General features: G+C 43.7%; 1 protein-coding gene across 3 annotated transcripts in view; it reads left to right on the top strand.

Moving 5' to 3' along the window:
* LOC116849353 (membrane-associated guanylate kinase, WW and PDZ domain-containing protein 1-like) overlaps positions 1 to 9,497 on the top strand; it is a 10,956-nt gene extending 1,459 nt beyond the window's left edge. The window contains exons 2-11 of one of the 3 annotated variants that reach the window (XM_032826442.1): positions 1,695 to 1,772; positions 1,927 to 2,152; positions 2,389 to 2,792; positions 2,881 to 3,069; positions 3,151 to 4,279; positions 4,462 to 4,597; positions 4,714 to 5,256; positions 5,371 to 5,541; positions 5,677 to 5,811; positions 6,919 to 9,497. In XM_032826442.1, coding sequence (XP_032682333.1) covers positions 1,724 to 1,772; positions 1,927 to 2,152; positions 2,389 to 2,792; positions 2,881 to 3,069; positions 3,151 to 4,279; positions 4,462 to 4,597; positions 4,714 to 5,256; positions 5,371 to 5,541; positions 5,677 to 5,811; positions 6,919 to 7,083 — 3,147 coding nt within the window. In that variant the 5' untranslated portion in view covers positions 1,695 to 1,723 and the 3' untranslated portion in view covers positions 7,084 to 9,497. Of the gene's footprint in view, positions 1 to 1,694; positions 1,773 to 1,926; positions 2,153 to 2,388; positions 2,793 to 2,880; positions 3,070 to 3,147; positions 4,280 to 4,461; positions 4,598 to 4,713; positions 5,257 to 5,370; positions 5,542 to 5,676; positions 5,812 to 6,918 lie in introns of all 3 variants that reach the window. The other 2 variants (XM_032826422.1, XM_032826432.1) reach the window with 2 other exon arrangements.
* The last annotated feature ends 2,198 nt before the right edge of the window (positions 9,498 to 11,695 follow it).

Raw genomic sequence — 11,695 nt, 5'->3', positions numbered from 1 at the left:
CTCTCTCTCTCTCTCTCTCTCTCTCTCTCTCTCTCTCTCTCTCTCTCTCTCTTCTCTTCCCTGAGAGATTATCAGCGCCGAGTTCGCTTTAAACGTTAAACGTGCGAGAGAATGTTCGTGTTTTATCCGCGATTTTTCCACCTTACGGGTTTTGAAAGCACGCCTATACTTCACTCTTCGTTCATGCGAACGACGAGGAAACACAGTAATCGGGACGGACAGTTTTATCTTCTCGTTTTTATTAGCGTCGTATCTCGTCGCTCTTTACTCCCGCAGTTTGAAGATACGTCTGGAAGTACGGGAGAATATATGCAGGCAAAGCGAACACGCCTATATTGAATCTATTCGTTTCAGCTACACTTCGTACGCAACCTCGTTCCTTTCCCTTCTTCGTCTTTCCTTCGCTCGGTCTCGCCCTATCTATTTCTATCCATCTCTTTCTCACTCACTCTCTCTCCCTTTCTCTCTCTCTCTCTCTCTCTCTATATATATATATCTCTCTATTCCTCTCCGTAACATACAATGCCAATTTACTCGAAATGAAGAAAGTGCACGGACGCGCGGCCAAGACGTAAGGCTGGACCTAATGATGCGGCGCATCATATGTGAGCGGCACGCTCGCGTGCTCCGCGTACGGGTGAATGCATTCGTAAGAATGCATTCACGTCCGCGCGGCCCGCCCGCTGTGCCTCGTGCGTCTCTCTCTCTCTCTCGCGCGCGCGCTCTCTCTTTCTATCTCTTTTTTTCTTTCTGACCCTCTCCTCTTATCTCCCTCTTCCTCCCTATCGGCCGCGGTCGCGTTCCTTTCCTCGCTTTATGTAATTGCGCCCGCGGACACCTGTCCGTCCAGACGCGTGCGGCGGCCGTCGCGTCGACGAAGTCGGCTCCGGATGATCGCACATGTTCCAGACTCGTCCGAATATAGCGCGGATTTTAAATCCGTTCCTTTTCATTCGCACTCTCTGCATCTCGCTTCTTTCTTCTCTCTCTCTCTTTCTCCCTACGAAATGTACAAGAAACTAAAGAGAGGAATAAGAAATTGAAGTTTGAACAGATTTCGTAGATCCGTCTAGTCAGCTGCACTTTGTGTCTTCTTTCCGTTTTATTTTTTCCACTTTGTTCCTTTTGATCCTTCCCATACTGCGACCACCACCTGTTCCGAGATTACCTGTTTTAAATACAGACAATGCGGCATGAATCACGACTGAAAAATGGAGAATACCCTTTTCAGCCACTTTTCCCTTCGTACCTTCGTGCATTTTACCTTTTGTTTCTTTCGGAAACTGTCAAAACCGGTGCTCGCTGAAAAGGATCATCGTCCGTGACGCGTGCGACCCGATACTTCACGCGTGTGCACAGCACTGTGCTGCCAGCTTGTAATGATGAGTCTTTTTCTTGATTACACGACGACGAGTCCGGACGAGTGTTCCGCGTACTCTCTTGATTGTTTGTATCGTGCACGCAATTACTGCTCGGAAGAGCATAATAGCGAGTATCTTTATTGTTATTATTAAGTTAAGAGGTATTCTATCGCGCTGATCTATGCCGGATCCCTAAGATATCCCGGTCTTGATGAGTTTTTTGCAAGTACGCTTTGAGAAAAGTTTTAATTTCTTAATTTACTTCATCCTCATCGCATGGAATATCCGTTGTGCATTGCGGTGTATATGATAACTTTGTGCCCGATTTATTAGGGTTTTAAAACGAACGTGAGGACTTCAAAATGGCTACAAAAACTGACGACACAGCATCTATCGACAATCCTAACGATGGTGAGGAAACAGTTATATTTTATTATATGTGTATATGTGTGTGTGTGTGTGTATTTTTATTATTTAAGCTTATATGCTAAGAAATATATTTTATTACATAAATATCTGATTAATAAGTCGCAAAGTATCTTACGTGTACGTTTCAATTGAAAAGGAGAGAGTCTGGATAAGGAAATATTAACTATTGCTGGTAACGACGGGGGAAGCCACCGAATTCCACCAACGTACTTGTACAATACGGGATCAGAACAGAGTACAAGAGTTTCAGATCAGGAACAAGGCGCTCGAAATCGCAATCCAGCCACGGAGGACCAATTGGGTCCGTTGCCGCCCAACTGGGAGAAGGCATACACGGACACGGGAGAAGTTTATTTCATAGAGTAAGTATGCAGCGAATACGCATGCACACTCGTCAAACAAACTGGAAATACTTGTCTCAGCTAAGAAAATGACGCGAGTCATAATCTTGACCGACGATTCCGATAAGTCCTGGCTGTTTGTCATGAATTAATTATTAACGTTGTTGTGTAATGGATATCCGATCCAAAGAAGGATCGCATGTTTCAGCCTGCGTTATAAATCATTAGTTTTCTTGACTCGTAAACGTACGTTACAGCCACAACACAGGCACGTCTCACTGGCTAGACCCGCGTTTGTCGAAATTTCAAAAGAGATCCTTGGAGGAATGCCTCGACGACGAGTTGCCCTACGGCTGGGAGAAGATCGACGACACCCTCTACGGCACATATTTCATCGACCATGTGAACCGTAGGACACAATACGAGAATCCGGTGTTGCAAGCGAAAAGGGCGCAGCAGAGCTTAATCGAGAGGAAGAGCCCCAACTTCACTAGAAATCCCGACAAGCTGAAAGGTCAGAGGATACGCACCACCTTGATCAAGAGTTCAAGGGGCTTGGGATTCACCATTGTCGGCGGCGATGACGCCGTGGAGGAGTTTCTCCAAATTAAAAGCGTCGTGCCAAACGGTCCAGCCTGGCTGGATGGGAAGCTACAAACCGGTAATTTATCCGGCTAAGCACCGCTAATTCTCATGCCGGTGATTCACTCCCCGTTTCCGCTCGTCTACACGATTGTATTTATTTTCAGGCGATGTGTTGGTGTACGTTAATGATACCTGCGTACTAGGATTCACGCATAATGAAATGGTAAATGTATTCAAGTCAATTGGCAGCGGCGAGACGGTGACTTTGGAAGTATGCCGAGGCTATACGTTGCCCTTTGATCCCAATGACCCTAATACAGAGGTCGTAACCACGATTGCCGTTAACGCGCCAGGTAAAGAAAACCGATAAGAGCTGGCGAGGTTCTCTCGCGAGGTTAATTAGCCACTAATTTCGAGAAATCTTCCGACAGAAGATCCCGCGCTATACATGGACTTGGAATCTACTCTGCAACCTAATGGACGCTACAACTTCCTGGATTCCACATTTTTGCCGGTGCACAGTCTTCAGAACGGCGAGAATCTCGCCACGACGTCTGTCAACTCGATGCCCGATCTCTGTATCTCGGACAAGATCAACACGATCAAGAGGCCCAGCAGCACAGACATACTTCTGTCGGAGAGCAGCGACCTGAACGACTGCAAGGACTCGCCAGTGTCTTCCAAGCCGGAGTTTCTCAGCATCGCTATTGTGAAGGGCGCGATGGGATTCGGATTTACTATAGCAGACTCCGCTCACGGTCAGAAAGTGAAAAAGATCCTGGATCGTCAGCGTTGCAAGAACTTGATGGAGGGCGACATTTTGGTCAATATAAACGACATCAACGTGAGAAACATGTGTCACTCGGAAGTGGTGCAAGTGTTAAAAGATTGCCCGCGCACCGAAGAAGCATTGATACACGTCCAACGTACGACGACCAAGTCGAAGGAGAAGAAGGAAACAAACACGCAGGACTTCTTCAGGAGTAAAACGCCCACCGCCGATATTTACAGCACTCAGTCGAAGACCGTCATACCAAGCCGGCCGAAGACGCCGTTGATCGACACACGAAATCGCTCCAAATCACCGACCAGCACCAGCAGGACGAACTGGAACGAAATGCAGAGCGAGAACGAGCTGAATCCGCTGGACAGCCATTACAAGTACTCCGAGTATGCACATGGGATGTATTACTCGGACCCTTACAAGGCCAACATCACGAACTTGGCGGACAATTTCGTGGCGATGATGAATCTGGACGAGGATTCCGTCAGGAACGTGCCAAAGCGAGATTGGTCGACGAACGACAAACTGAACATCAACAATGACATGTATTCCATCGACATCTCCCACCATGACAATATGCTCAAGCAGAATGGCGGGTGCTTGCACTCCGACTATTACAAGGATCTCTACGCGGTACAGTCGCATTCCCAATATAACGAGGACTACAACGCGTACTCCATGGGGCAGGAACAAAACGTCGACACTGGTGAAATTTGGGACAAGCGGAAGGAGACCACCAGTTTCGAGCACGAACAACCACATTCCAGTTCCATACCTCGGTATGCCCGTTTTTTCATCGATCCAATATATAATACAAAAAATTCTCGTCAGTTCGTCAGATTATTTTCATTTTCTTGGAAATTTCACGAATTGTTACGCGATAAAATCATCAAACGGACCAAATGTATCTAAAAAAATTGTAAATATAAGGTATCGTGAAATTCGTTAATATTAATTCAAGGTATCCGCAATACACGAATGAATTGGTCTGTCCAATGGTACCCGACATAGAATGGATAGAAACTCTGGTGACTTTAGTCAGACAAGACACCGGGTTTGGATTTAGAATAGTAGGCGGCACAGAGGAAGGCTCTCAGGTTGGTTTCCATGATCTGCATTAATATATAAGAGTTTTAACAACGTTGTTTCAATGTGATCGCGTGATTAAAGTAATGAATGACGAAAACACAAACGTTAATAATATCGTGGTCAGCAGGTCTCAGTGGGTCACATCGTCCCCGGTGGAGCCGCCGATCTCGATAACAGGTTGAACACCGGCGATCTGATCATGTCTGTCGACGGCGAAAGCGTTATGAATTCTTCCCATCATCACGTGGTGCAGCTAATGATCGCGGCGGCTCAAAATGGCCGAGTCACTCTGGGGATACGACGTCGGATCAACACGCAGGAGCACCTCCAGGAGAATCTACAATCCTCTTACGGCCGGCAGATGAATATGCAGTATCCATACGACGTTACCGTCACGCGAATGGAGAACGAAGGATTCGGCTTCGTGATCATCTCGTCCGTCAACAAAGCTGGCTCTACGATCGGCAGGATAATCGAGGGCTCGCCCGCCGAGAGATGCGGCAGACTGAACGTTGGGGATCACATTTTAGCTGTCAATCACATAGACATCACGAATGTATGCCATAAGGATATAGTCAACTTAATCAAGGATTCCGGTTATTCCGTCACACTGACGATTGGGTATCCGCTCGATGATTGCTGCAGCAACACGTCTCTTTCCCAAAAGGTATGTTCTTCGCGCGTAAATCTACACAATTTAATAGGCGAGTCGCGTGAAGAGCGCTTCTTGCTTCCTCAATCCACTGTGACGATCATAAAGACGTTGGTCTCTTCCTCTCAGGATGAACCGACAGGAGATGGAGATGGGGGTCAGTATCATGCTGTAGAGCTAACTCGGGGCACCCGAGGTTTCGGCTTCAGCATTCGCGGTGGTCGCGAATTTCAAAATATGCCGTTGTTCGTCTTGCAAATTGCCGAGAACGGCCCGGCGTCAATCGATAACCGTCTTAGAGTGAGTTGTGTTTCGATAAGCAGTAAAATTCAACTCAATATAGTTTGATTGTAATGCATGTTGTTAGACAAACATATCGTAAGCTCTGCTGTTAATTATGTTGTCGCGTTACATGCAGTTGTTGGTCGTTTTCAGGTTGGAGATCAGATAATTGAAATAAATGGTATCAACACCAAAAATATGACGCATACGGAAGCGATTGAGATTATACGTAACGGTGGACCATCTGTTCGTCTGTTAGTACGACGTGGCTGCCAAATGCCTTCAGTGGTAGGTGCTCCTCCACATCTCTACGATATGAACATATAGAATTAACCTTTTTGATAATAACATATTAATCTTAAATTAACGACACTTCCACCCCCACTGTCCCTTTTTGACGATACTAATTCTAACACCAGCACTTGTATAGAGTCTCTTTGATGAACTGAAAGTCAAAACTTCAGGATATTTAGAAAAAAAAAAAAAAAACGTTAGATACTACGCTAAGTGAGGAGAAGAGAAAATAAGAGACAATATGAAAGAAAGAATCTCAGAAAGACTTTTACGTTGCTGTGTCGACTTTATAGGGCGGGAATATTAATCTAGATGTTTCATAACGAAAGGAGAATGTGTGTTATATTGTATGATATCTAGTAAAGTCTCTTATACAGTCTTTTACTCGGTAGAAGGATGAACTCTAGTATACGTTACTTGTGAAAATTGTACACACAATTGATTTTTGCAACCAGCACTAGTTGCGCGATACGTTCCGTTTCGCTTTCGGCGACGTACGTAACAATGGGCGGTTCGAATCGTATCGCAAATGTGCACTCACCGCCGGTCAATGTATTTGTACTTGCCTTCGCGTTTAGATAAAGCACTGAATTCAAATCGATAACACCAAAAAAAAGTGATCCACTTGTGAAGATAACTACTACCGATACCCAATGGCGATGAGAAGTTTTTACCGCAATTATTGCTCGTGTCGCTGTACATAAACAGTCGTGATTAGACGTTCTCCAATCAGAGAGCGAATATTTGAAGAGGGAACAGGCAGATGACGTTTCTTTTTCTTTTTTTTTTTGGCCCTTTTTTTCTAACGCAGCTATCATTGTGCAGCTTGCGAAAGTTCTAATACATATAGGAACAATTGTACTTGCTCATTCTAACAAGAATCAGGCTGGTGCTAACCTATAGTTTCTCCCCTTAGTTCTTCCCTTTTATTATCGAGCTAATATCGCAAAGTTAAACGTAATTTATCCTAACACGTGTGATAGCTTTGAAAGTATTGTGCCTTGTTGCGCGTGTTCCATATATGCAATAACGAAATTTACTAAGTAAATGTCGCAGCCTTCGAGAGAGTGATTGTAAAACCATCATTGAAATTCGTTGTAGAGTAATCTCACGATCAGCCAAATAAGTATTCGACCGAACGATGAGGGCACCCCGCGCAGGCATTTATCGAAATTACCCGAGAGGGGTGTGCCCCCCAAAAAACGTCAGAAAGTTCGATTTTCCATTTCACTGAACTGCTGTTCATCCAAAAACAGATATTTATAGCGAGCGCTTTCGGCGAGATGCGTTCGTTGCATTTCTCGAATGGAGTATACATACACATATACATATACGTATATATACATATAATGAGACATAAGTTGATATATTTCGTAAGATTGAAACTGATTTCTCACACACACACACACACACACACACACATACACATACATACACACACGAGGAGAAAGTAATCCTCGACGCATTTATACGCGACAGCGATATTTTAAGCGTTAGACTGTTGTAGTTTTGCGAGAGAAACAAATCCTTAATTTATGTAAACGCGAACGATTGTAAATCATACATGACTCGTACTAGCGTAAAGCGACACGTTGAAAATATGTAAAAAAAAAAAAAGAGGAAGAGAAAACGAGCGTCAGCGACGTGAAGTAACGAATAATTACGTTACGCTGCTGATGCGAATAGCATTAGTGCGCATAAAGAATCTCGTAGCTCGGTGCGTTTTATCACGTACAGACGACAGGCGCAGCTGTATGCCTCATACGCTGTGAAGTGATATTGTAGACTGGCAATTTGTGTAATTATATCGAATTTATATTTCGTCTGCACTTCTCAATTAACGTTTATCAAAAGGCGTAGGCTCTTCGGAATTCTAGGCTTCTATCGTGGAACACCACTGTCTCCGTGAACACATTTTTCCTCTTAAATAGCGACATGATTGTGGCCTTGACGATGAAATAGTTACGCTTTTCGATATCGCGTAAAAAGATCTGAGAGAACTAGCAATTGTAAAAAATACTAATCAACCATAACGACTCTACACGTTACTCTGGACTTACTGTGAACACTCGGAGATTCTATCGATGTCTGATTCTTCCTTTTTTGTTTTTTTTTTGTTTCTTCTCTCTCTGAATATTTATTCCCATTTATACGAGATGTATATGTATGTCATTAATTAAAGTAACTAAGGACTCACGCAACCAAAGAAGCAGATGCACTTATCAGCCGCTTTGTTTTTTGAGTGGTGAAAGATAATTACGAAAGAGAGTTTATTATTGTAATAATTACTTAACCGACCTCTCTCTCTCACACACACACACACACATACACACACACACACACACACACATAACGTACACACTATGGGGGCGACTATTGTTCGTTTGCCCGCGATTACAAGGTGATGTTTCTACTGATGAGAGGTGGACGACGAGCGAGCGGAAGTTCAGACGGAGGACGAAGAATTAGACAGAAATTTTTCTTATTCACTCTTCCTGTGTCTCTTTTCGATATTTATGAACGTTACACGTTTGAAAGAATAGCGTAAATAAATATATATATATATATTTTTTTACTTGTAAAATAGTAAGATAATGTGGGAGTGTTGTTCGGCACGTTGTGTGTGTACTAATATGTAAGGGAAACAAGCGACGAAAAGGGGAAGGGTAAAAGCAGATTGTATTTTTTAGATCTCAGAATTGAAGTAAGAGAGAGAAAAAGCGCCGGTGTTATATTATACACAGGTGTATGTGAAGGCGCGCGAGCGAATAGTCGTATGTTGTTCAAAACGAGCGATTCGCATGAGTGATAAGCAGCAGCAAACGCATTTAAAACTGGAATCACACAATACCCATTTTATAATCATCGCGTTTATTTTTTATAATTATATATATATATATATATATATATATATATATATATATATATACAGAATTTGTAAATTATGTAGGATATCGTAAGTTTTGGTATGAATGTATATATACTTGTTTTTTGAGAGGATAATGTTGATAATTTGTAAGGCTAATGTAAGAAGCAATAATGTAATGTCAATCGCGATTTTATCGACTCGAGTTCACTCGCCGAGTAATCCGAGTTTTCTTTACTACTCGTTTTGCTCGCTCTCTTGCCAAAGCCCCCCAGCCACACGGTATACGTATTGTCATTCTTCTCTTCTTTTTTCAACGCTACTACAACACATAACTCGGGCAGCTTCTCGAAGCGATGGCGTGATTTAGCGTGGTTAGCGCTTGGGAGGGAGGAAAAAAAAGAAGGAACGCGTGCTGGAAAACGCGTTTTCGCGTTATTCCACGAATATCGTGTGTCGCGTCTCGAGTAGTAAAGAAACAGCGCGGCCGATTACGCACGTTGGATTTCACGCACCTACGCGTACGGCAAGTTAATTAACCGTTCGACTGATGATGATTTCGCTGATTCGATCTGATCCAACGCCTGACTCTTCGTACTCTTGGAGCTTCGTATATTTATTGTGAACACACCCCGAACGTGTAAACCGAATTCTATGTATGTGTCCGTTACACCTTATGAGTAATTGTCGTTGAATGATCCGAGATAAAGCCAGAGAAAGAAACTGATATTGTTGCTAAGAATATAATATACTACCATTATTATATTGTTGTTGAGAAATATACTGAGATAATAAATGCTACATTAAAAGACCACAGAGATAAACCGAGAGAAAGGGAGAAGAGAAGCGTGTTGTGCTCTCTATTCTGCAAATGCATAATTGCGCATCCGACGATCGATTCCGACAGCTAATCATTTAATTTCACAACGTAAAGAATATTACGACAAAGCTTTCGCGTTGCACGCGCGTTCAGCACAAGTGATTCTGCGATGGAATATCAACAAATACGATAACAAATCTTTGATAAGATAGAATCTTTGACGAGCTACTTACGATAAGTAAATCTTTGACAAGCTACGATAAGTGAAATCTTTGATAATCGACAAGTCCTTGACAAGCGCGAGAAGTCTCGCGCCTTCAACGCCTATTATCCGTCGACACTGAAAGCTGAGATTATCGTGCGACAATTATCTCCGTTGTAAAATCTCTTATCGCAGAGGCGTCGCGCATTGTGAACTCAGGGTCAATTTAATTAACTAAATAAAAGCGGAAGACCGTCGTGGAATGTTATGTTTTATTCCGTGATGCACGCGTATTCGCGTGAAGGGACAACGTCGTGCGCGAACGCGCGGAAGAGACATCCGTGCGCTCTTTAAAAATGGCGCGCGGCGAGTCGACGCGAGCGACCTTTCGATTTTTCGAGAACTGGCCTGTCGTCAGCCGACGATCTAGTTAGCCTACGCGACACTTCCGCATTCCATTCACACGCACACGACACATGCACAACCGCGTACTTCCCGCAAACGTAACGATGAATAAGGTTATCGATCCTTATCGATACGCTCATTCACGATCGGCCAGTTCCGCAAAATCCGCTTGTTCGATCTTTCCGTTTAATCGCGCGCTCCGAAGAACGGAGCCTCAATTGCTACGTTGGCAGTACTGTCAATCAACGGCGCTCACGTTTCTCGAAACACGCGCACTCGTCATCGATCATTGTCGATTTCCTCGTAAACGATCCGTTGCTAATAAGCGCGTGTTTTCCTCGGATTTTTCAGCGGTGTGATCGCGCGTTCGTTCCACGTGCGCGTGAATGACCGTATGTTGTCGGCTCACGATTATTCACAATTAGGGTAAGAATACGCGATCCTTGAAGTGCAACAGGCATAATGATCCCGGGAACACGGAGCTTCCAGGTCGCGGATACACGAAACGATAACTATGCGGTAATTAATGTAAAATACATTTTTATAAAGTAGCAACCCAAAATACGTCAGCTGACAGCGACATTGCGTCAATGGCTGCGTTCAGAAAACATAGCTGATCAGTGAGCGGTCAGTGATTATTGGTCCTTACTGTAGGATCCCTAACTTTAGACCAATTACTTTAGACTAATTACTCAACTGTTGTGCAACAGTTGTGTCTTCTGAACGCACCCAGTGTTGCAATTCCCCACTCTGCGATGCATCGTTGCACACATTTTCGCACTTTTATTGTTAAGTAAGAAATTGGAGCCCGTGTTAATAGTCGTTACTTGAAGCTTGTTCACGTGAAATACTCGGAGTCTGAATTTAAAATGAGATTTGAATCACACGAATACACGATGTTGCATTTGCAAATTCAGTTGAAAAGCTCGCGCATCTGACTCTAAATTCAAATCTTTCACCTGAAACAGATTTCAACCAACGGCTATTAATACGAGTCCACGGCCTTGTATTAATAGTCGTTACTTGAAACTCACCTCGCGTGATATACTCAGATTTCACTTTAGAGCTAGATCTGAGTTCTCCAGTTGAAACGATGATACATGTGACATTGTATTTGCGATTCCACTGAAAAACTCACATCTAATTCTAAACTTAAACATGAGTATGGGCCGTGGCACACAGCTTAAGACGTAAGTAGTAAGCAAATTGACCAATCACAATCTTCTTGATTCTTGGACCGTAAGAAAAATTTGTTTACTGCTTAAATTTTTCTATGTGCCACCAGCTTATCTCAGCCGAAGCAAGTTTCAATAGCAACGGCTATTGATATGAGCCTATAACATTGATGCAACATTACTTTCAGTCGGCGTTCACTGGAAACGGAGGGGACGACTGAAAACGGACCGAATATTTTCACTTGTACATGAGGAATGGCTTTTGAAGTCACGACAAGAAATATCAGAGGTCTCTCGCGAGATTCTCTCGTCTGCCGAGAGGGTTGGGTTTTGAAAATGGCGCCGCGGCAGCCGCCTGGCGGCTCGCGCGACAAGCTGCGCCTCCATTTCCGAGAACGCGACGCTTGACG

The sequence above is a fragment of the Odontomachus brunneus genome, unplaced genomic scaffold, assembly GCF_010583005.1.
Source record: "Odontomachus brunneus isolate Ranch 3 - 2012 unplaced genomic scaffold, Obru_v1 Obru_scaffold_005, whole genome shotgun sequence".
NCBI classification, from domain to species: domain Eukaryota; kingdom Metazoa; phylum Arthropoda; class Insecta; order Hymenoptera; family Formicidae; genus Odontomachus; species Odontomachus brunneus.
This window is presented reverse-complemented; position numbering and strand designations above follow the sequence as displayed.